This window comes from Aspergillus affinis (genome assembly GCF_023601865.1).
Source record: "Aspergillus affinis strain CMG 70 chromosome Unknown NODE_106_length_126688_cov_89_299950, whole genome shotgun sequence".
In the NCBI taxonomy this organism is placed as follows: domain Eukaryota; kingdom Fungi; phylum Ascomycota; class Eurotiomycetes; order Eurotiales; family Aspergillaceae; genus Aspergillus; species Aspergillus affinis.
Genome location: NW_026515887.1, coordinates 70,909 through 90,812, shown reverse-complemented (window position 1 = coordinate 90,812; position 19,904 = coordinate 70,909). Strand labels below are relative to the sequence as shown.

The window sequence follows — 19,904 nt, the reverse complement described above, 5'->3', positions numbered from 1 at the left end:
TGCTGGCGGCTCTCCGCTGTGGAGGTCGGTCAATGTGGAAACCAGAATGGAGCGAATTGACCGAAAACAAGGAGCCGGTGCGAATGGTGAGGGTGATGGGTATGTTTACGGTCTGGCGGAGCCGTTGAAATGAAGGCCAGTTACTCGTCGGTCCATACGACCAGAGCTGCAAGGGAAACCCGGGGAAGAGCAGACCAGAAAAAAAGTAGGCCAGCTCCACAAGGCAAATACAATGACTGGGTTATCTCGTCGCAACACCGGTCACGACATGGGAGGACGAAGACGCCGTGGTTTCTGTTCGACCAAGTTCACGAGGGTTGGGGATGGAAGAAAATAGTTGGGCATTTTCGGTGATTCGGGTGGGTCCGCTCTTCTCAAGGCTAGGCATTTCTTCCTTCACCAGGAGTATTTATACTGCTAGTAAAGAGCGCCCAACCGAACAAAATACCTAGTAGTCGAAGGAAAGAATTAGAATATAGTGTGAATAGTAAACCATTTCATATGAAAACGAGCCCGACCACCGTCAACCATCACAATGTCTCGGATTTATATGAAGATGTACAATGAGCGGAGGATATACGGAGTGACGGACCCGCATAGCTTATCTGGGCTCCTACTGAACGCGAAAGCTTCTTTCTCTCGCTTCCTTGCGCTACGTCTTATATCTAGAGTCAACTATAGCTCTTCTGATTATTGATATTTTATCTCAACACGTTTGTCTATCTCTACCTATACTTGTGAATCTCACACAACCATGAATTGCCCGGGCAAGATGGGGGGGGTTGACAAAGGGAACTGCCCGAATACTCGTTGTGTTAGCCGGGTTATGTCACAGCGGCCTTTCTGACTAGCAGACACGGTTGTCTACGCGCAATACAATAACCTACAGGTCTGTTGCCTGTAGACTTTCGTTGGGTACACGGAGTCAGTCAAGCACCCGAAATGTGATGAAATGGTTACCGATGCCTTTTCAAAGAGGTTATAGATGATCGCATAATGTACAGTTAAGAAAGCGGGTCGTCGGAATTAAATGATGCCCGGGTAACAAACGTGGTAATAGTCAGGTCAGCGCTACGCAAATAACCACGAAAGGTGGCAGTCTTCTTTTGAGAAAAGGGTCCATCCGATAAAACGGGGAATATATATAAAGGAGGTAAAAGCGTCACACACATAAAGGCTAGTCCGTCAATTGTCTATCGCTCGATCGACGGGCTAGGTATTAGAGGAGAGCGATAGCCACATTGATACGGGCAGATAGAAGAATGATGAATGTCCATTCTGAATCTGAGGAAACTTGCTGGGCTTTTGGTAGTGCATATACTGCAAAGTCTGATGACTTTTCAATCGTGGCTTTGCTGACGGTGGTTACAACGGGCTTGTAAAGCGCCATCTCATTATCTTTGAGTATATATTTCGGATTGTGGAAGCTCAAATAGTCCAAAAGAATGCGAACGGCAAGTGAGGGCAGGACTGGAACTTGTGTACTCTACGCCTCGAAAGGTCAAAGGTAATCCATTCTTGAGGGCACCTTTGTGCTCAGACTGAATTTCATTCTAGGGCTAGGCCTATGCATACTTTGACATGCTCATATCATGGTGCTGTGGTGTCCTGAAAACAGAAGTACTTATGTAAATTTACGTGAAGACACCCTGTATTGGAGCGCATATCACTTGGCAGCGACTGAAGACCCCGCTCACATAGTCCCAATATAATATAATGAAACAATGATTATGTATCCGTCATTCGGCTCAGACGCTCTGTAGAACTAGGCCCCTGCACGTTCAGTGGTCCAAACTTACAAGGCTGTCTCTGTCACCGAACCTTACAGATAATATCGAAGCCGGAGAGCTGAGCTGAGATGTAGAGCTGGGGAATACTTCAAACCCGCCACAAACTTAAGTTACACATACCACATCATATACCGAAAAGCATATTCGGATGGTCATAAGCCATCTTTATATATTGTTGGTAAGCGCAGTACCTAAACTTCATGATTAGCTGTCGGTATTTTACCTCCTCTGGTTAGAATTTCTGAGTGAACGACTAAGGACTCACTTAATGAACTACAGCACATGGTAAGACCATCAATAGGTAGAGTGCTATACGACACGCAATGTCGCCTTTGCTTGACTAAGTTCTTGCATGGACATTGAACGTAATCTCGATGCAGCCCTGCCTGGCAACACATATAAATGGCTGACCCTCATCACTTGCTCAATCGTCTCCACCCTCGAATTTTGCTTTATTTGTTACATTGCCAATATCTATAAGATGTCAGATCTCTTTACGCGCGTTTGCCTCTATCCCAGTGAAATCGAAAAAGTTCATGCGGCTTGCAGGCACCCTTCATGGGGATGAGGAAGTGGACGAATTTACCTTGCGAAAGTACAACCTCATGAGATCCGCTTAAGTCCTGGGAGAATCCGATAATACCCGCCATCGAAGAGCTTTGGAAGAGTGTTCAAAGTACGAAGGTACATTGTACGAGAAGGACCCTGAGGAGACAGATGAAGTGTATCTCTGTCGAATTGATCGTTTATATACCTGGCTGATACACAGCACTGATGCAGAAGCAAAATGGATATAGAGAGCCCAGGTGGTAATTATGGTGATGTAGCCTCTCCATGAGCACGGAGGATGCGACTTCGTGGGCATCTCAAATGGAGGTAGTTGGCTGTTTATACCATGACTTTTATGAGTATTCGTGGATTTGTCTCGGGGAAGGGCAAGGCGTCAGTACTTGGGATTAAGATGGAATCTCGCCGCTGTTACCGCCAAAGGGATTATCGATCCACGCAGAATGGTGCTACAAGGCAGCCGAAAGAGACCAAGAAAGGATCCTTGGACAGTTGCATGAAGACAAAGAGCTTGAAGTCATCTCTGGTTGGTCGACTTTACAAAGCCTCCCGGTGCCTGCAGCATGATTGCAGCTACTAAATCCAAGGTCTTGCCCCATACCTAGCTCTATGGACTGTTATCCTACCAGACAATCCTATTAAGATGGCAATGTATTGTGGGCTGTCCTACCTCTTTAATGATAATACCACCTAGGCTGCGTCCCATGAAGATAATAGGAATCTAGGAATCGAATGAGCGAGGTTGGATAATATGGCATGTGGGTCCTTACATACTGTGAATGCTCACTGTTGGATTCTTTTAGCAAGCTTTGTTCAACCCGGGGCGTCCAGCAGCCACTGGTACAATTGTGCAGGAATTGCGGAATTGTATACAAAAGTCAAGACTTGGCCTCGGGGAAGACGTTTTGTATTAAGTCTCGAGATGCTTGTTTCTAGCCACAAAGTTCACTAATAATTATAGGCTTGTAAAGAGATATATACTCCTAAGTCGGTTTAACTTAGGATTGGGTCGGTTTTATTCAGGAAAATATAACTCTTAAAAAAATAGAAGTAAAATGGTGGGAGATTCGATACATCTAATCTAGGATAATTCTTGGGGGGAGTTGATAAAACACAATGCCCATCAACCCTTAGGCTAGTGGCATTAACAGAGTCGGCGAGGGAGAGCTCCCATATAATGCGGGTGCCAAGCCCGCCGACTCCGGGCGACTGGGTGTACGGGGCTGCGGTCCCATACCTCAAAGGCAAAACCGTCTTTCCCGCAGTTGAAGTCAGGTATACCTCGTGTTGGGAACAATGCCATGGAGAGATAATGGCAAGGATAAGACTTGGGAGTGATAGATAATTCATAGGAAGAACAAGAAGAATAAAAAAAGCCACATATGAGCCCTACTGTGGACCACAGGTTTATTGTCAATTCAACTTGCAGGGCTCACTTAAGATCCGGGATTTGAAAGTCTGCCTCGTTGACCTTTGATAACACCATCCACCTTTATATCCAAGGCATACATATAGGTACATTTCCTCAAGACAAGAAGGGCTTCATCAGCTCTAGAGACCTCTCCCACAGAAGACCCTCCTTTTCTTCATCATATGCATGAGCTGCGTATCCAGGTTCATGCGGTTCCGGGATAGTGTTGGCTGGCTTTGAAACTTGGCAATCTTCAAGATATGTACCGCCTTGAGCTTCCAACGCCCTTGCAGTGGCCGCCCAAACCGAAGTGGCCGCTCCCTCTTCCGGATTCTTCGTTATTTTTGCCACTGTGGGATCATTGCCCCAACCCTCAACTGTCTCCTTTTCTAAATACTGCATAAGACCGGTATGGATCAGTCCGGGGTGAACAGACCATGCATGCAGACCCTTGCTTCCGTAGCGACGGTCGAGTTCGTTGGCGGTATATATATTGGCGGTCTTGCTCTGGGCATATGCTACCCATGGATGATACTCCGCCTCAAGGTTGAGGTTGGAAAGATTAATTCCTCCCATTCGATGGGCAGAGGAGGAAAGTATAACAACCCGTGACTGAAAATTTGGAGAACTCGATTCGAGCAGCGCGGGAAGGAGGAGTTGGATCAACAAGAAGTGCGCAAGGTGGTTGGTGCCAAACTGGGTTTCGAAACCATCTATAGTACGACCTTCTGGAGTCGCCATGACGCCTGCGTTGGCAATCAGGACGTTGAGGTGGTTAGACATAGACAAGAAAGTGCCTGCACACTTGCGCACACTGGCCAAAGAGTCAAGGTCGAGCTCCAAGAGGTGGGCTCGGTCGTTCTCCAGGATGCTGCCGAGTGCTGTCTTGGCTTTATTAAGATCTCGTGCAGTGAGGTAAAGCGTAGCACCGGTTTCAAGCAGAGCCCTGGCGGTCTCAATTCCAATTCCCGAGGAGCAGCCCGTGATCAGAATCGTCTTCTCGAGCCATTTCCCTTGAAGCTGCTCGTCCTCAATGATCTGACAGGCGGTAGGACGTCCATCACCTGGTCCATTGGGTGTCTGATGAGCAGATTCGTATCGTGCAGCCATTTTAATGGTTGTAGTTGAGAGGTCTGGAATGTCTGGGATGAAGATTGAGGGAATTGAAGATCGTTGTCGCTGAATGATGATGTGATCATGTGACAGATAGATGAGAGGATATCATTCCATTTATATGCGAAGCATCAACTCTCAAAAACCAGGTATGTTGTTTGGTAGCAACCACCCAACCGGACTTAACTCTAAATTCCGTTCGGTTTAAAATTTTGCGACGTGATCAAAGACTACCTCGTGTTGACTTACTCTGGTTGACCTCAGACGTCCCTAGTACGGCCCACCAGGCATTGGCCACACCCCGCTTGAAGTTGCCGTGCCTGCCCGATAAGGTCTTTCATGAAGCGTATTATCCTAGCAGACGCTTAACGTATGTGGATAACCAAGGTCAACCCTGAGTAGATAAAAGGTACCCTTGGAACCGGGCTGGGGCCAATTTCATCCCGATCCGCAGACCCACCGCCGAGCTAATCCATAAAAGGCAATTGGATTCGCCAAGCCAATATTGGCGCATGGGCGATGCTTGGTTGTACACTATTTACATGGTATGTCTCGCGCACTGGCCCCATTGTGCATGCTCCGAGTCTTTGCAGACTTGGCGAAATTACACTCCCCAAGAGGCAACTTCTGCTTGAACCCTGTATCCGCTCAACCTTTTGCCATCGCACGTCAAAGCTATTTCTTACTTTAATTAGGTCACCCAATATGGATCTGTTGATACTGAAAAAGTCGTTTTACCAATTCTATTTATAATTCCTCTTCTGCTCATAATGACAACCAACACCACGAAGTTTATACCGCCGATGGATGGGAAGCAAATGGGCCTACGCCACTGATAGACAAAGACAACATCAAACATAAATACGTAGATGGCAAATCCATAATAGCATGCATAAAACGCCACAAAAGGAATACCCAACATGACAGAGTGTCCACTGCCTCCTCCTGTCCCAGTAGCTCCACTACTCATCCCCACTTTCGAGAAACGTCTTTGTGACAGTGCTCCCCATAGATGGACTAACTTAATCATAGTTTTGCTTGGTAAGCGGTGGCAAACACCATATCAAGGCGGTCCTCCCGAAGAGCCTTCAGAGTTTAGGTTCCTAACTTTATTCCGGCCGTAGCCTGACAAATCAGTCGTTGATCTGTTCTTCAAAAGGCAGTTATATTCGCCAAGACGGTCCACCCCTGCACTCTCTTCACTCTTAGCAAGAGGAGCTACTGTCCCCAGAGCTCTGCCATTTACTGGGTTTAGTACGTTGTCCTTTGACCTCTGCACCTGAGATCTAACTCTGCTGGGACGGTTAGCATCGCTTTTCTTGATTTAATCTTTGCTTGGATTTTTTCTATATTCATTTGTTTATTGTGTTACCATTACAGGCATAGAGTGGATCATGAGAGGGAAACGGAGGAACGTGTGTCAGATTTGCAGGTCTCGCAAGCTTGCTGTGAGTTTCTGCCGCGCGAATCTTTCAAGAGTACAGATTGACTTGCTGACAGCGTCTGAAGTGCGATGGGAAACAGCCTGAGTGCTCTCAATGCAGGCTTCGACGAATCCCCTGTAGTGGTTACCAGCAAGAATTTGTTTTCGTGCCTCAAGCCCTTCTTTCAAAGAATCAGGCCAAGCTCAACGATGAGAGCAAAATAGTCCTGGGACACCAAAATGAGGCACTTGATAACTTTAATAAAGACCATATTCTGCGTATCAGAAGCTCTGAATTAACCTCACTTGGCAGAATTGCTACTCAATTGGAAACAAGAGGTTACTACGAACTTCAAGACGATATTCAATTTATCGTGCAACATTATGCCCCTGTTAATTGCAGCGCTCCTGCAGAGTCTAATTTGTTTCACAATCAGATCTGCGGGGCATGGGTTGAAGTACTTCCACTTCTTTCCGCGACCAGAAGCCACATGCCGTTCCTCTTATGTGCAATCAAGACTTTGGCTACTGCTTTACGGCACCATGACCATGGAAACGAGTTGTATCAGGCTACGATACTTAAGATGTATTGTGATTCGCTTGAACTCGTCGGTAAAGCGCTCAAGGGAGCTCAAGGTGCCTTTGACACTGAGCACAGCATCGCGATAATGTGCCTGGCAGTGACGGATGTAAGTGCTAGGCACGGGGAATTTATTATCTCACTCAAACTGACAATGATCCATGAAGATTATAATCCCAAAGCTGGAATCCGGTTGGATGACGCACGTGAAGGGCCTTGGGGATATAGCAGAACATCTCGGACCGGAACCTTTCAGTAGTGGCATTTGGCATACACTTTTCATTGGATTCAGGCCTCTGCTAGTAAGTGATGAGTGCTTGAGTCCACAATCGTTGCCTTACTGATCAATGGTGGGACATTACCTAGTTGATCAGCTCGATCCTAAACCGACGAAAAACGTTCCTCGCGCGAGAGGAATGGAACACTACGCCGTTTCGCGGACAGACCGTCTCCATGATGCAGCTACTTCTTAACAAAGCTAGCGAGCTTCCCATCCTTCTAGAAAGATACTATGAAATTGGCGAGCTTGCCGACGCGTCTAAGAATGTTGTTATCGAACAGCTCTGCAAAGACTTCCGAAACTTTGTCAAGAGACTTCGGGACTGGGAACTCAGCGTACGCTCCAGAGCGCCGTCTCCTTTGTTTTGGTTGAGGCCCAATCCCAAGAACATATCTCCCTCATATGGGAATGTTCTCTGGTTCCCAAGCATCATGGTGGCGTCCAGCCTGACCCATTACTGGGCATTTGAGATTATCGCAAGACAGCATCTCAATATCCTCAGCAGAGCAATTACTGCTAATACGGGCTGTATTGATCAAGGATGTGTGAAGACTCTTACTGGGTCTACTGGTGAAAAGCCAGTAGAGGCTCTAGCAGAGATGATCTGCGACAGCATGCCATATCTAATGCAGCCAGAAATGAGATTATGCGGTCCTGGCTCTGCCTTCTTTACCCTTACAACGGCTATTCAAGTGTTTCGAAGTAAGGAGGATCAGGACAGCTTTCAACTTTTTCGCTGCCAGCAGATCGTCGATCGCTTAGCAAATATTGGGATTCACTTCCCAGTTATATAGGAACAAGCATCTGCAATAGCATTAGATTATGTCTGAACAGATTCTATGACAGCACCAGGTTCCCTTTACTAGTCGACTGCAGGGTCTGACTGAGCTGGGAAGTCTTTCCGGATTACTCACTTGAGCCTAATAATGCAATACAATTGTAACTGAGCGCGGGTAATCTTTCTGGAGAAATCCTTGTAGCCGATTCTTTCACCAGTACTTGGGATCCATCGCGCGATCGCACGTAATACTTGCGAGAAACTGATTTACACCATTGCATCATCAGACAGATTACTCGTACAAAGTATCTTCAAGGGAGATGCTTACAGCAGAAAGGGTAGTTAGGTCATCTACAAGCCACAAGTAGCCGACACTAAGGTTAAACGGCATAGCTTAAGCAGCAAAATAGTTGACGCCAAAAAAATCACCAAGTAGTATCGACTATCGAGTTGCACCGATATCTCGTAGCTGCTTTCGGGTTGAAGTGTCATGTGACCGGTTCCAAGTAGTTTCACTTATCCCATAGCTTAGCAATCAAGTTTCCTCCACATTTCATTACTCTGAAGAATTCCTGGCAACGTCACGGGTCATCCATCCTTGCGGCGGCCAACTAAGGATACCTTAGTGGCGTCATGGCCCGTAAGTGTCTAGTGATAGGGCCATGAGCGAATAATTGCAGAATCGAGCTAGGACAAAGCTAGTAGAAACAACCCCATCAGGGTGATCCCGTTGCTAACTCGAGGACGCTACCAAACTACCGCCAGTGGTAGTCTGGTCTACTAGTTCTTGGTGATCGGCTTTTGCCATGCCGCTTATAAAGCACAGTCTACAGCATCTATTGGCACTCGGTGATAAGGCTTCCCAGGGACAGTCTGGGCATACCACTCTCCCAAGACCCAAGACGGCGTGGGAAGACTGGACGGGATGAATGTGGAAATGCATCGTTGGATCTCGAGAAGCTTCTCTCTTGCATGACTGCGCTCTCGAATTCTCCAGAGATTCTCTGGATCTGCCCCGCTTCTGCCTTGAGTGGGCTGTTGGTTATAAATCATGAGCACTGATCTTGCGTATTGCCTAGGTATTTAAATCTGTACAGCTTCCCCCCTTCTTGGTCCGGCTTTCGTCTCTAGTTATCTCCTCGTCCCTCTACTCTATTCAATTCTTCCGTGCCTACCGTCTGCCCATACAATCCACACACCATGTCCAACAAAGCTCTTGTCTTCAAAAAGGTCCCCCAGGGATATCCTGTGCCCGGAGAGCACATCGTGATTGAGCCGGCCTCATATGACGCCAGCACTCCTGCTCCGGAGGGTGGTGTCGTCCTGCACTCTCTTTACGCTAGCTTTGACCCGTACATGCGCTTCCGTATGCGCCCCGAGGAGGTCAAATCCCACGCCCCGGCGTTCTCCTTGAACCAGCCCATCGACAGCGCGTCCATCGCCAAGGTCATCCGCTCTAAAAACACCAACTACAAGGAGGGCGACATCGTTACCGGCCACATGCCCATCCAGGAGTACGTCGCGCTGGGTGCCGAGCAGACCGCAAACATTAAGCCCCTCGATAACCCCCTCGGCATTGAGGACGTCCGTGTTTTCCTCGGCGCTCTGGGTATGCCCGGTCTTACCGCCTATTCTTCTCTCTACGAGATCGGAAAGCCAAAGAAGGGCGAGACTATATTTGTCTCGGCAGCTAGCGGAGCCGTTGGCCAGCTGGTCGGCCAGCTAGCACGAGGGTCTCAAGGTCATCGGCAGTGTCGGTTCGGACGAGAAGCTAGAGTACATTACCAAGGACCTAGGCTTCGATGGTGGATTTAACTATAAGAAGGAGGCCCCGAAGAATGCACTCGCCCGCCTCGCCCCCCAGGGCATTGACATCTACTACGAGAATGTCGGCGGTGTGCACTTGGAGGCCGCTCTGGACGCCCTAAATAACTTCGGCCGGGTCGTCGTCTGTGGTCTGATCTCACAGTACAACTCGGAGCCATATCCGATTAAGAACATCCTCAATGTGTTCACCAAGCGCCTGGATATTCGTGGCTTCTTCTCCGGCGACCAGGGTATGGGTGACAAGTACGCCGTGGAGCACCAGAAGAATATGCAGAAGTGGATCAAGGAGGGCTCGTTCAAGACTCTCACTCACGAGACGGCTGGTATCGACAATGCCGCGGACGGCTTGGCGGGTATCTTCCATGGAAAGAACATGGGCAAGGCTGTGCTGAAGTTCTAAGGGTGACGAGATAGGAGGATATGATATTCGTCCATAAAGAGCGCTGGGGCGCAAGGACCCTTCGGCGGCTGTCTGGTCGCGTTCCGAGGGGGCCTGCAATGGATTGACGAACACGAAACATAGGACACTATCATTGTAATTCGTATATTCCTCCGGATGTTCAGAATAACATGGCAATTCCCGTCAAAAGTCCAGTAAAGTTCCATGTAACTAGTGCCATGCACGTTAATTAAGGAACCGTCGGGAACTGGGGTGTAGTCGAAAATGTGGCTCAACCAGTGGAAATCATTAAGAGGTCTAAATTGCTGTAAAGCCCCGACCTGGCAATTGTGTATGGAAGATGACTAATACAAAACAATTGACACATTGAGTCGTCCATCTTCAACCTATGGATTCCGAATTCCCGGGCGTCGGACACTTGCGGCGGCGGAGGGAAACGGGCCAATGTGAGGAACGCATTCCCGATCTGACCTACCTAGGTTCCGGTTGGAGCATTTCGACCTCACGTTCCACGCCGCTCTGAAGAAGCAGATTCTCCTCCCCGACCCCCGATCCAACTCCCTAGTGAGTGATCCCCATGTTGATGGTCGGCGTGTTATCAGTGGTAGTTGCGGCAGCCAATGCAATGTGGCGGATGATATTGCAGAGGGATGGCCAACGGATTTTGGAACAGACGGGGGGGGAGGCCCCATTGCGGTGGATGCGTGTCGTACGCCGGAGGCGGGTCGGAGAGCTTGACGTATGTGAGCGGGCTGTCTCTGGGGTGGGACGTAGTGGGTGGGGGGAATTGCACTTGAGGAGTAGGTACTCCGTAATTGGAACGTGAGAAGGTCGAGGAAGCGTGGGGTGTGGCGCGGACTCGATTCGTATATTGGGCGGTGGCAGGCGGCTAAGTCATGATAATGTTCCCATCGCCGTTTAAGGTGGTTGTTGAAAACTAGAGATGCCTATTAAGCCACAAAAAGATGTTATAACACCTAGTTATGCTCAAAGTGCAATATCTAGGGCTTTCTCACGTTGACAGTGGTTTATTTATGTTGTTGTTCCGAGGAAGATTCGTTATTCTCATTCTCATCTGGAAGCTTGAGGGTTCATATACAAGATGAATATCAGATTGATTGGAAACCAATCTGATTGTATCCGGAATAAATTCCGTATACGAAGCTCTATTGTTTACTTGGTCGAGCCTCGATTCACAACATTCTCCCTCAGGATCGCCGTGCTGGCACGGTCATACTGCACTGGCGAGAATCGACTAGGCCTCAGTAAAACCACTAAAACCCTGCTCGGGAGAAAGGGTGGAAAGAGCGCCCCTGTACGATTACGCCTTCTGTTTTGGGTCTTCAGCAATACTCGTCAAACCGAGTAACTGACGGAAGTCTGCGAACTCCTTAGGCCCCAAAGGTTTGGTAAGACCATCTGCAGCCTGCTGCTTAGTCGGAACATATTGGATGCTAGTTTCTCCAGCGTCCAACACTGATCGCTAATAGTGGAACTTGGCATTGAAATGTTTGGCCCGTTTATGGAACTCTGGGTTCCGCGACAAGGCAATAGCAGACTGATTGTCGGCCATAATGTGTGTGACCGGTAACCAATAAAGATTGGTTTCATCCAGGAAGGTACGCAGCCGCTGCAGATGTAGAATAGCGTTATACTGGCCGATATACTCTGCATGAGTGGTGGACGTGGCGATTTCCCCCTGTTTCTTGGACGACCAGGAGATAGGTCCTCCCGCGAGCTTGAAGATATATCCGGATGTAGAGTATGCCCCGTCGGTCACGACCGATCCACCAAAATCGGCATCCGTATAGCCGATCAGATCACCCTTTCGATATGAGATGCAGACATCCTGCGATGCTTCCAGGTAGCGGAGCAGTCGCTGCAGCGCGGCTTGGTGATGCGATTGCGGTCGAGACACGAATCGACTCAGTGTCGCAACCGCGAACGCGATATCTGGTCGGGTTCCGATCATCAGATACATCAATGCACCGATGGCCGAACTGTAGCGGGCTCCGGCGGTGTCGTCAAGACTGCGCTCGTCTGGTCTCAGGTCCAGAGAGCTTTTGGGAATCATTGGAGTATCCTTAGGCTGGCAAGTCTCCATGCAGAAATCAGATAGGATCTTTTGAATATACTGTCGCTGATGTAGAGATACAGATCCATCATCGTGAATGACGAATTGGATTCCAAGAAAAGAGCGTAGAGTTCCTAGATCGTTCAGTTTGAACTTCGATTCGAGAGCGTTCCTAACAAGGTAGATTTCTCGATCATTGGCTCCGGCCACCAGGAAATCATCAACATAGACACAGACCACACAGTTCTCCTTGTAAAAGACGCAGTTGTCTGATTGTGCCATGAAGAAACCATGCGCCTTTAGGACTCGCCGTACACACCGGTACCAGATCCGTGGCGCTTGTTTTAAGCCGTAGAGGGATTGTCGCAGACGGCAGACGTACCCTTCTTCCTGGAAGCCTTCTGGCAACTCCATATAGATATCGGTGTCGATGTCTCCGTGGAGAAATGCTATTACCGCGTCGAACTGATGAAGTTCCCAGCCTTTCAGGATAGCGCTAGCTACAATACAGCGGACAGAATCCATTCGAGAGACCGCTGCGAACGTCTCATGATAATTAACTCCAGTTCTCTGGCGAAAGCCTTTGATAACCAGGCGGGATTTTCGAACTCCGTTCGCCTTGGTCTTGAACACCCATTTGCACTCGATAACGCGGTGTCCAGGTGGAACGTCTTTTCGCATAATTTTATCCCATGTACCATTTTCAAGAAGGGAGCTGTATTCCTTCTGGATCGACGCCCACCAGTCCACACGATGTGGGCCAGACACGGCCTCTTGAAAGGTCTGTGGGTCACGGTCTGAGGACGACAACGGTAATGTAAAGTAGACTTTGCCTATCGCTTCGAGGAGTCGTCGAGACGGCTGCCGTCGTCGCCCGAAGAGCGAGTATCCTAGGTCCGGTATATCTTGCACTTCGGACGCTACGGGATTGGTCGTTTCAGAAGAAGCAGTGTCGTGTGTACTACCGCCCACTTCTGGCTCATCTGCTTCTGGTGGAGGTTGAGGAGGCAGCGCGATTGACGGTATCGCTATCGATATCGGTTTCGGCGGACTTAGGTCCACAGCAGCGACCGGAATGTTTGGAAGGTCTAGTGACGGAGGGTCGTTGCCCGGGAGGCCGTTGCCAACTTCCCCCTGGATGAGTGGTGCCACGGGGGTCCTCTCATCGAACTCGACGTCACGGGAAAAGATGATCCCGTCCGGAATGGACCTCGTACAGCTTATATTGATTCGGTTCGCTGTACCCGAGCAGCCGGCACTCGGAGGAACGGGGCCCTAGTTTGGGCCGCTGTTCTTTGGGGATCAAGACCCAAGTATGCGAGCCGATGCGGCGGAGATGGGACAAGCTTGGTAGCTTTCCGTATAGAACCTCATATGGGGTCTTCTTCTGCAGGAACGATGCCGGCGCTCGCAATTTGAGGTAAACGACAGTGTCAAGGATCTCGGTCCAAAAGGATAGAGGAAGTTTCGTATCATACAGGAGCGTGTTAACCCGCTCCCGGATCGTGCGGTTCGTACGTTCCGCTAGGCCATTCTGACCTTTGCAGTACGGAGCGGATGTGTCAAACTCCATGCCTTGTAACTCGAGATAGGTGCCGATGGCCAGATATTCTCTTCCGTTATCGCAGAGAAATCGCTTGATGCGGGTCCCGAATTGTCGGCGTACCCATGCTTCAAAAAACTGGAATTTCTGTAGTGCTTCGGACTTCCATTTCATTGCATAGCTCCACGAGCCGCGTGAATAATTATCAGTAAAGGTGACCACGTACCTGGAGCCATCCTTGCCAACAGGCATTTCCATTAGATCAGAGTGCACCAACTCAAAGATCTCAGAGGATCGAATGGAGGGATTTCTACGCCGGGAGTGCCTCTTCTGATGCTGCTTCCCCGCCATGCACGCCGGACACCGCGGCGTTGCCTGCAGTTCCTGGCAGGTCAGAGGACGGTACGGAGTGCCGGACTGTCGGAGGACCAGCCGCAAGTCTCCCCGATTCAAATGACCCATTCGAGCGTGCCATAGCTCTTCGGATGTTTCCTGGTCCACTCCTATGCTCGCATCTTCTTTGAGGTTCACTAATGCGTTACCACTGTGGAGTTCAGAGGTGGTCACCACACTTTGGGCGCCACTTAACTCCAGAGGATCCCCATCAGCCATGACAAAATCTGAAGGTTCTCGAGATGTGACGCTGACTGTGGCATTCCTGGCCAAATGTACTTGGACTCGAGGCTTGCAGCTCGCTTGACAGTGGAGGACGAACAAGTCATCCCCGGTATGCTGGATGCTCCCCACGGGCCGTCCTCTGCGTTGCAGGGCGATGCCTCGCGGGTGCGCCACCACCGAATAGTGGTCCCTTAAGAGTTTGGGTACACTGATCAGGTTGATCCCGACCCGCGGAGCGTAGTACACATTCTTCAGGACTACCGTTCGGTGAGGCTTCCCCCTAATTCTGAGCTTAACAGTGCCTATCCCTTCGGCTTCCACCGGATCTCCCGCCGTCATGAGCATCTCACGGTGCTGCCGGAGACTGGTAAAACACTCCCGGTCCCAGCAGACGTGGCTAGTGGCAGCGGAGTCCACGATCCACCGTGGGTCTGGCGCGTGGGTATAGAAGGTCGTCACCTTCGCCCTCACGATATTCACTCTCGGTCTCTTGAAAGCCGGCGGGCCCGGCCGGTCTTCCTTCTGACCTGATCCATAACTTGAATCGCTGGGTGCGCTCGAATCACTCCAGTCTGTATGGGACAGACGGTCCCTTTGCGGCCTAAGATGCGGATGCTTCTTCCAGCATCGTGATTGGTCATGACCTTTTCTCTTGCAATATCTACACTTCTTAACGGGCGTGATCACATGAATCGAGGCGGCCGATGACGCCGGGGAGGACGCCGGATCCTTTCCTCGCACGACCCGTTCTGCATTGGCGAGCCGATTGCCAACGGCCGCCGGGGTCCCCGGCTCCTTGTCATTCTGGATGGCATCAACAATGAATGCATACTCCGACCCGATCTGGGTCAGCAGGATCGCAATATGAGTTCTGTCCCCGATCGAACCTGGCGTGATAGCATTCAGGCGATTTACCAGTAGACAGACCGGTCAACAAAATCGCGTGCCGTTTTGCAACGGTTGCCAGTGGTCTCTCGCAGCTGTGCGAATAACTCACAGTAGGTAGCCAGTTCCGTCTGTTGATATAGTTCTTCGAGATCGTTCCAGAGTTCTCGAGACGTCCCAATGCCGGCCACCTGTGCACTGACTGTAGGCGAGAGATACTTAATGACAGTATGGTAGGCTTCGGCCTCGCGTCGACACCAATCTTGGTAGCAATCGTAGGCTTGCCCCTCGAATTCCAGCCGCATCTGCACGGTTGCGAAAGTCAAGTATGGGAGGAATGGGAGGAGGAATGGCGGCTATTTTTGCAAAGTTAATCAGATACATGCCTAGAGATCTCGTGAACAACGCAAAGCATGAGGGTCACCGGCAAAGTTCTATTTGTCGTGGGATAAGATAAAGTGGCCATCCTGCCACCTTTGAAGCGGCCTCAATAATGCAGCTACATGAACTGTCACCTCCTCTCCATCATTGAGGTCGCAAATGTTAAATCCAAGGAGTAGTCTTTGTGGGAAGTCAGGCATGTTCGGACAGCCGTACACTTGGGCAACATATTCTCCACTGTAAGGTCCGATGTTTTTGACTGTCGCATAAACATCCAGGCTCTCTTCATCCGAGGCTTGATCGCTATCGCCCAAGTGCATATTGAAGCAAGTAAACGTCGTGTAAGACAAACCAAAACCAAGGGGATATGCAGCATCTACACCAAGCTTGTCTAACAAAGCCTGTCCAACCCAACGATCGTACTTTATTTTCGTGGCGTTGATATCAAAGTAAGGAAGATGCGACTCGTTTTTGGGAATAGAAAAAGGCAACCTTCCACTCGGGGGGCGCGGTTCGAAAGAACGTCAGCTAGACCATGCTAGGCCATGGCCTCCTTCTGAACCCGCGTACCAGCACATAAGAAGGGCCGGTACATTATCTGTCAGGATCGCAGTGCGATGAAGACGAGAAAGATGCTTGAATTCCTCAAGATGCAGCATAGCTGCTAGAGCTATCTACTGTGTGGATCAGGTGACACACTAAATACACTACATTAGGAAGGAGACGCGGCCCAACATAAAAAAATCCAAAGAATTAAGCCACGGCTAATACTCTGTAAGGCATGACCCACTCCACGCATCCTTTTGAAGTGGGGGGGGGAGGGAGAGAATTGGAGGAAGGTTGAACGGGAAAAAAAGAAAAAAGAACAGCCCAACGCGGGGCTCGAACCCGCAGCCTTGTGATTAAGAGTCACACGCTCTACCGATTGAGCTAGCCAGGCGCTGTTGTTGATAACGCCTTCAAACTTTGACATTATACTTCTGCACAATTTTTCATTTAAAATTGCTTGAAAATAAAAGGTCCCCAAAATCAGGACAATATTCAAATTACGGATTTACTTCCTGGAAGGTAATTATGACTTTCTGGAGTGAAAGTAGACTTTCTATTCACTCTAACCAGTGGCTTGAGAAGTTAAATCTCCATATTTCAGCAAATTGACAAAGTTAAGCTTGCGAGGCTTTTTGTTGCTGAAGATGCTTTACGAATATATATTCATTTAGCCATCAGTCCAAGCCCAGGCAGTTTTCATGTATTATTTAATCAAGTTTATTGTCCATATCGAGCCCTAAAGCTATGACAGACCATATTCCATGAACTCGAGGCCAGCAGCTCGCTGCCTGCAGTTTTATGTAACGCTAAACGACGGATATTCTTGATAGGAATGCTCATTTAGGCCCTGAGCTAGCTTCGATCAAGTAGACCCTTTAGAACGTCCAACAACATACCTACAGTACCCAGTCAAACATTCGGAACTAGAGTTACCAATCTTGGGCCTCTGTAATCAGGAATGTACCTTTTCCAGCCTATACGATTTTCACTCACGACTCTAGTACTGCTCCGGCCACCTCAGCAAGGACCGCGAAGTGATCATTAAACTGCGGGATACTGGTGCCCAGAAGACCTACCGAAAGAAGTTATCAGCAGAGATAAAGGAAAAGGCAAAAAATGCAAGGAAAAGAGCTGCAGTAACGATTCTAACGTTCTCCCTGGCGAGGGCCCGATTTGTTTCCGCCAGGAAACTACGCTCGGGAGATCTTAATTTAGTTCTACGTACTACCGCGAAAGCCGAGACTGCCAGAATTTACGATAAATGGGTGAATCTCATGTCAAGCGAGGCTACCCTGCGACGTTCTACATAGGACGTAATAGTCTATAGTATCCCGATCAAGTCAATTCAGGACCTAAGTGATCAGGGCGAACAGGACCGAGTAGCCAGCGAGTTACTCGACGAGAACAGAAAGATTTAGAACTAGAAACCCGATATTAAATGCGTAGCCTGGCTTACCTATCCCTCCAATTATAAGAACTAGAAATCTTCTGCTCTCGTCGTCGAATTCTCTGACCTGAGGCATGCAAACGAGGCAATCATGAAAGAGACTATTTAAGCTAGCAATAGCCGGATAACTGTTCTATACGATAGAAACGCGTGGATTCGGCGATACTTCAAATGTCAGCAATATAGACATATAGGAATTGTTTGTTTAAATACAATAACCTGCGGCCTCTGTGCCGAAGGCCACGAGACCCGGTCTTGCGTATAGAGGTCTACTACCAGTAACTAGAGATGCAAATGCGCTGGGTGCGGCGAGACGCACGCCGCCTAATCGAAAGTTTGTACAAGGTACGTAACGGAGCAGAAACGGGTACAAACTACAGCTTAATATCGGCAGTCCCTATATCGTATCCCGCCCTATCTACAGGATTATCCTTTCGTGGGTAGTGACACGGAGACCTCTGGCTCGCCTAACAGCGAGAGGCGGGCTGCAGGATCTGGGAGACAGAGAGAAAGATAGATCCGGTTAACCAGTCAATCAATGAAGCGGAATCGTTCTACAGTAAGATTTCAAAAAAGATCTATACTACTATATAGTTCGCAGAAGCTTATCCTTATGCAGCAAGAAGAGACCCTGATAGACCTAAACCCGGAATTCAAGATAAAGCAGATCGATTCCGACCGCTGCAGGTATAAATTAGGCTCTTAAATACCTAAATACGTCCTTATGGAGTGCTCGCTGTACCTCGCCAGTCAGAGAATAATGATGGAATGCCTTGACTCTATCGAGGGACTGCGTGGGCGTATACAGGATTATGACGCAGTCATGAACCACCCGCAGGCGATATGTTATGTCGCCGATTTCATGCAACGAACAGGCCTCCTACAGCAATTCCGATTTGCTAAATTTAACGACGAGGAGGAAGAGAAGGTCCCGGAACTCAGTACCCTTCTAGAGGGACTCGATCTAAACGAGGAAGACGATAGTTATACAGAACGCTAAGGGCCAGGGAGTCTTAACTGGCTATACGATACACACATGCAGGAATACTACAAATAGAACGGAGTGGAAGGAAAGAACAGTGCCTAGGAGCGCAGTAAACACGCAGCAGGCGTGTGGAAGCCGGTTTAGTTATATTACTTTTTGATTTCCTTTGTCTACTGCTTTGAGGGTTTATATGGCGTATGGGCTCGAAATTCTGCTTCAATCGGCGAAACGCCTGCATAGCCTGCCGTTTCAATAGATAGGCTCTACCAGGTTAATAGAACTTTGATTGATTGATTGATTGATTGTTCTTCAGGCTGGGCGTGTTGGTCTCCCTCTCGAAAGCTCACCGGAAGGATTTTCTTAGCAGGATGGTCTTCTGATAACTCAAGCAGTCGATTTGTATATTCCAATTGCCGGACTTCTAGTAAGACCTCAGCTGGTATCAATCCCGTTTTACGGACCAAGGGGCTAACTGGAGTAGTTTTCAGCATGCCCGTAATAGCTCGAGCTTGCTGATTGATCATCAGCTGTATACCTTTCTGCCGATCCCTCTGACCCTGCTACCAGAGCTCTGCTCCGTAAAGAGCTATTGACTGTACTGCCGCAACCTGCACCTGGCGAGCCGGCCCTGGGGCGAGTCTATGATTCTGGCATAATTGTAGCACCCGGTCCTCCGCAGCCCGGGCCTTGCGCATGCAGGTTTGATAATGCGCCTTAAGGCTCAGGCCAGAGCCAAGCCATACCCCAAGCCACCTGGTGGCCTCTGAGTTAAATGGAACCAACTGGCCCTTTAATTCCATGCGGACTCGCTGAATCTGATCTTTGAGTGTACGGCTATGCTTGCGGGTAAGCAGAACTGCCTCCGTCTTTCCCGTGTCGAATTGGACCATATTATCATGTCCTCACTCAATAGCCACCCGGGCTGTGTCTTGCAGTTTGTCACAGACTTCTCTGACAGAGTATCCTGAGGCTATCAGGCCTAGGTCATCTGCAAATGAGAGACACTAAATCCCTGATATTTTCCTTTCTATTACCTCAAACACGCCGCTGAGGTAAATGATAAAGAGAATAGGAGATACTGGTGAGCCTTGTAGCACCCCTAAATTAATTGGGTGTGGTGAGCACTGTGTATTGTCAATCTGTAGCTGGACCTACCGGTCAGTTAAGAATGATTGTACCCATCGGATCGGATCCTTATCTAAGCCTAATTCAGTTAACTAACCGTTTTATTAGCCTGCCTGGATTGACATGAT

The 19,904-nt window shown here is 48.9% G+C and overlaps 4 protein-coding genes across 4 annotated transcripts; 2 read left to right on the top strand and 2 right to left on the bottom strand.

Moving 5' to 3' along the window:
- Positions 1 to 3,882: 3,882 nt before the first annotated feature.
- Positions 3,883 to 4,878, bottom strand: KD926_000255 (uncharacterized protein; the record flags this gene model as incomplete). The annotated part of the gene is made up of 1 exon (XM_053104194.1): positions 3,883 to 4,878. One exon carries the CDS (start codon positions 4,876 to 4,878, stop codon positions 3,883 to 3,885), a length of 996 nt encoding a protein of 331 aa, XP_052952516.1.
- A 1,917-nt stretch (positions 4,879 to 6,795) lies between these two features.
- On the top strand, positions 6,796 to 7,958 carry KD926_000254 (uncharacterized protein; the record flags this gene model as incomplete). The annotated part of the gene is made up of 3 exons (XM_053104193.1): positions 6,796 to 6,993; positions 7,052 to 7,186; positions 7,251 to 7,958. The coding sequence occupies 3 exons, from the start codon at positions 6,796 to 6,798 to the stop codon at positions 7,956 to 7,958; spliced, it is 1,041 nt and encodes a 346-aa protein (XP_052952515.1).
- A 1,184-nt stretch (positions 7,959 to 9,142) lies between these two features.
- KD926_000253 (MDR family NADP-dependent oxidoreductase) lies at positions 9,143 to 10,169 on the top strand (the record flags this gene model as incomplete). Its single annotated transcript, XM_053104191.1, has 2 exons — positions 9,143 to 9,622; positions 9,669 to 10,169. The coding sequence occupies 2 exons, from the start codon at positions 9,143 to 9,145 to the stop codon at positions 10,167 to 10,169; spliced, it is 981 nt and encodes a 326-aa protein (XP_052952514.1).
- Positions 10,170 to 11,652: 1,483 nt separating this feature from the next.
- On the bottom strand, positions 11,653 to 15,990 carry KD926_000252 (retrovirus-related Pol polyprotein from transposon TNT 1-94; the record flags this gene model as incomplete). The annotated part of the gene is made up of 4 exons (XM_053104190.1): positions 11,653 to 13,377; positions 13,454 to 15,291; positions 15,402 to 15,645; positions 15,793 to 15,990. The coding sequence occupies 4 exons, from the start codon at positions 15,988 to 15,990 to the stop codon at positions 11,653 to 11,655; spliced, it is 4,005 nt and encodes a 1,334-aa protein (XP_052952513.1).
- Between the last annotated feature and the right edge of the window lie 3,914 nt (positions 15,991 to 19,904).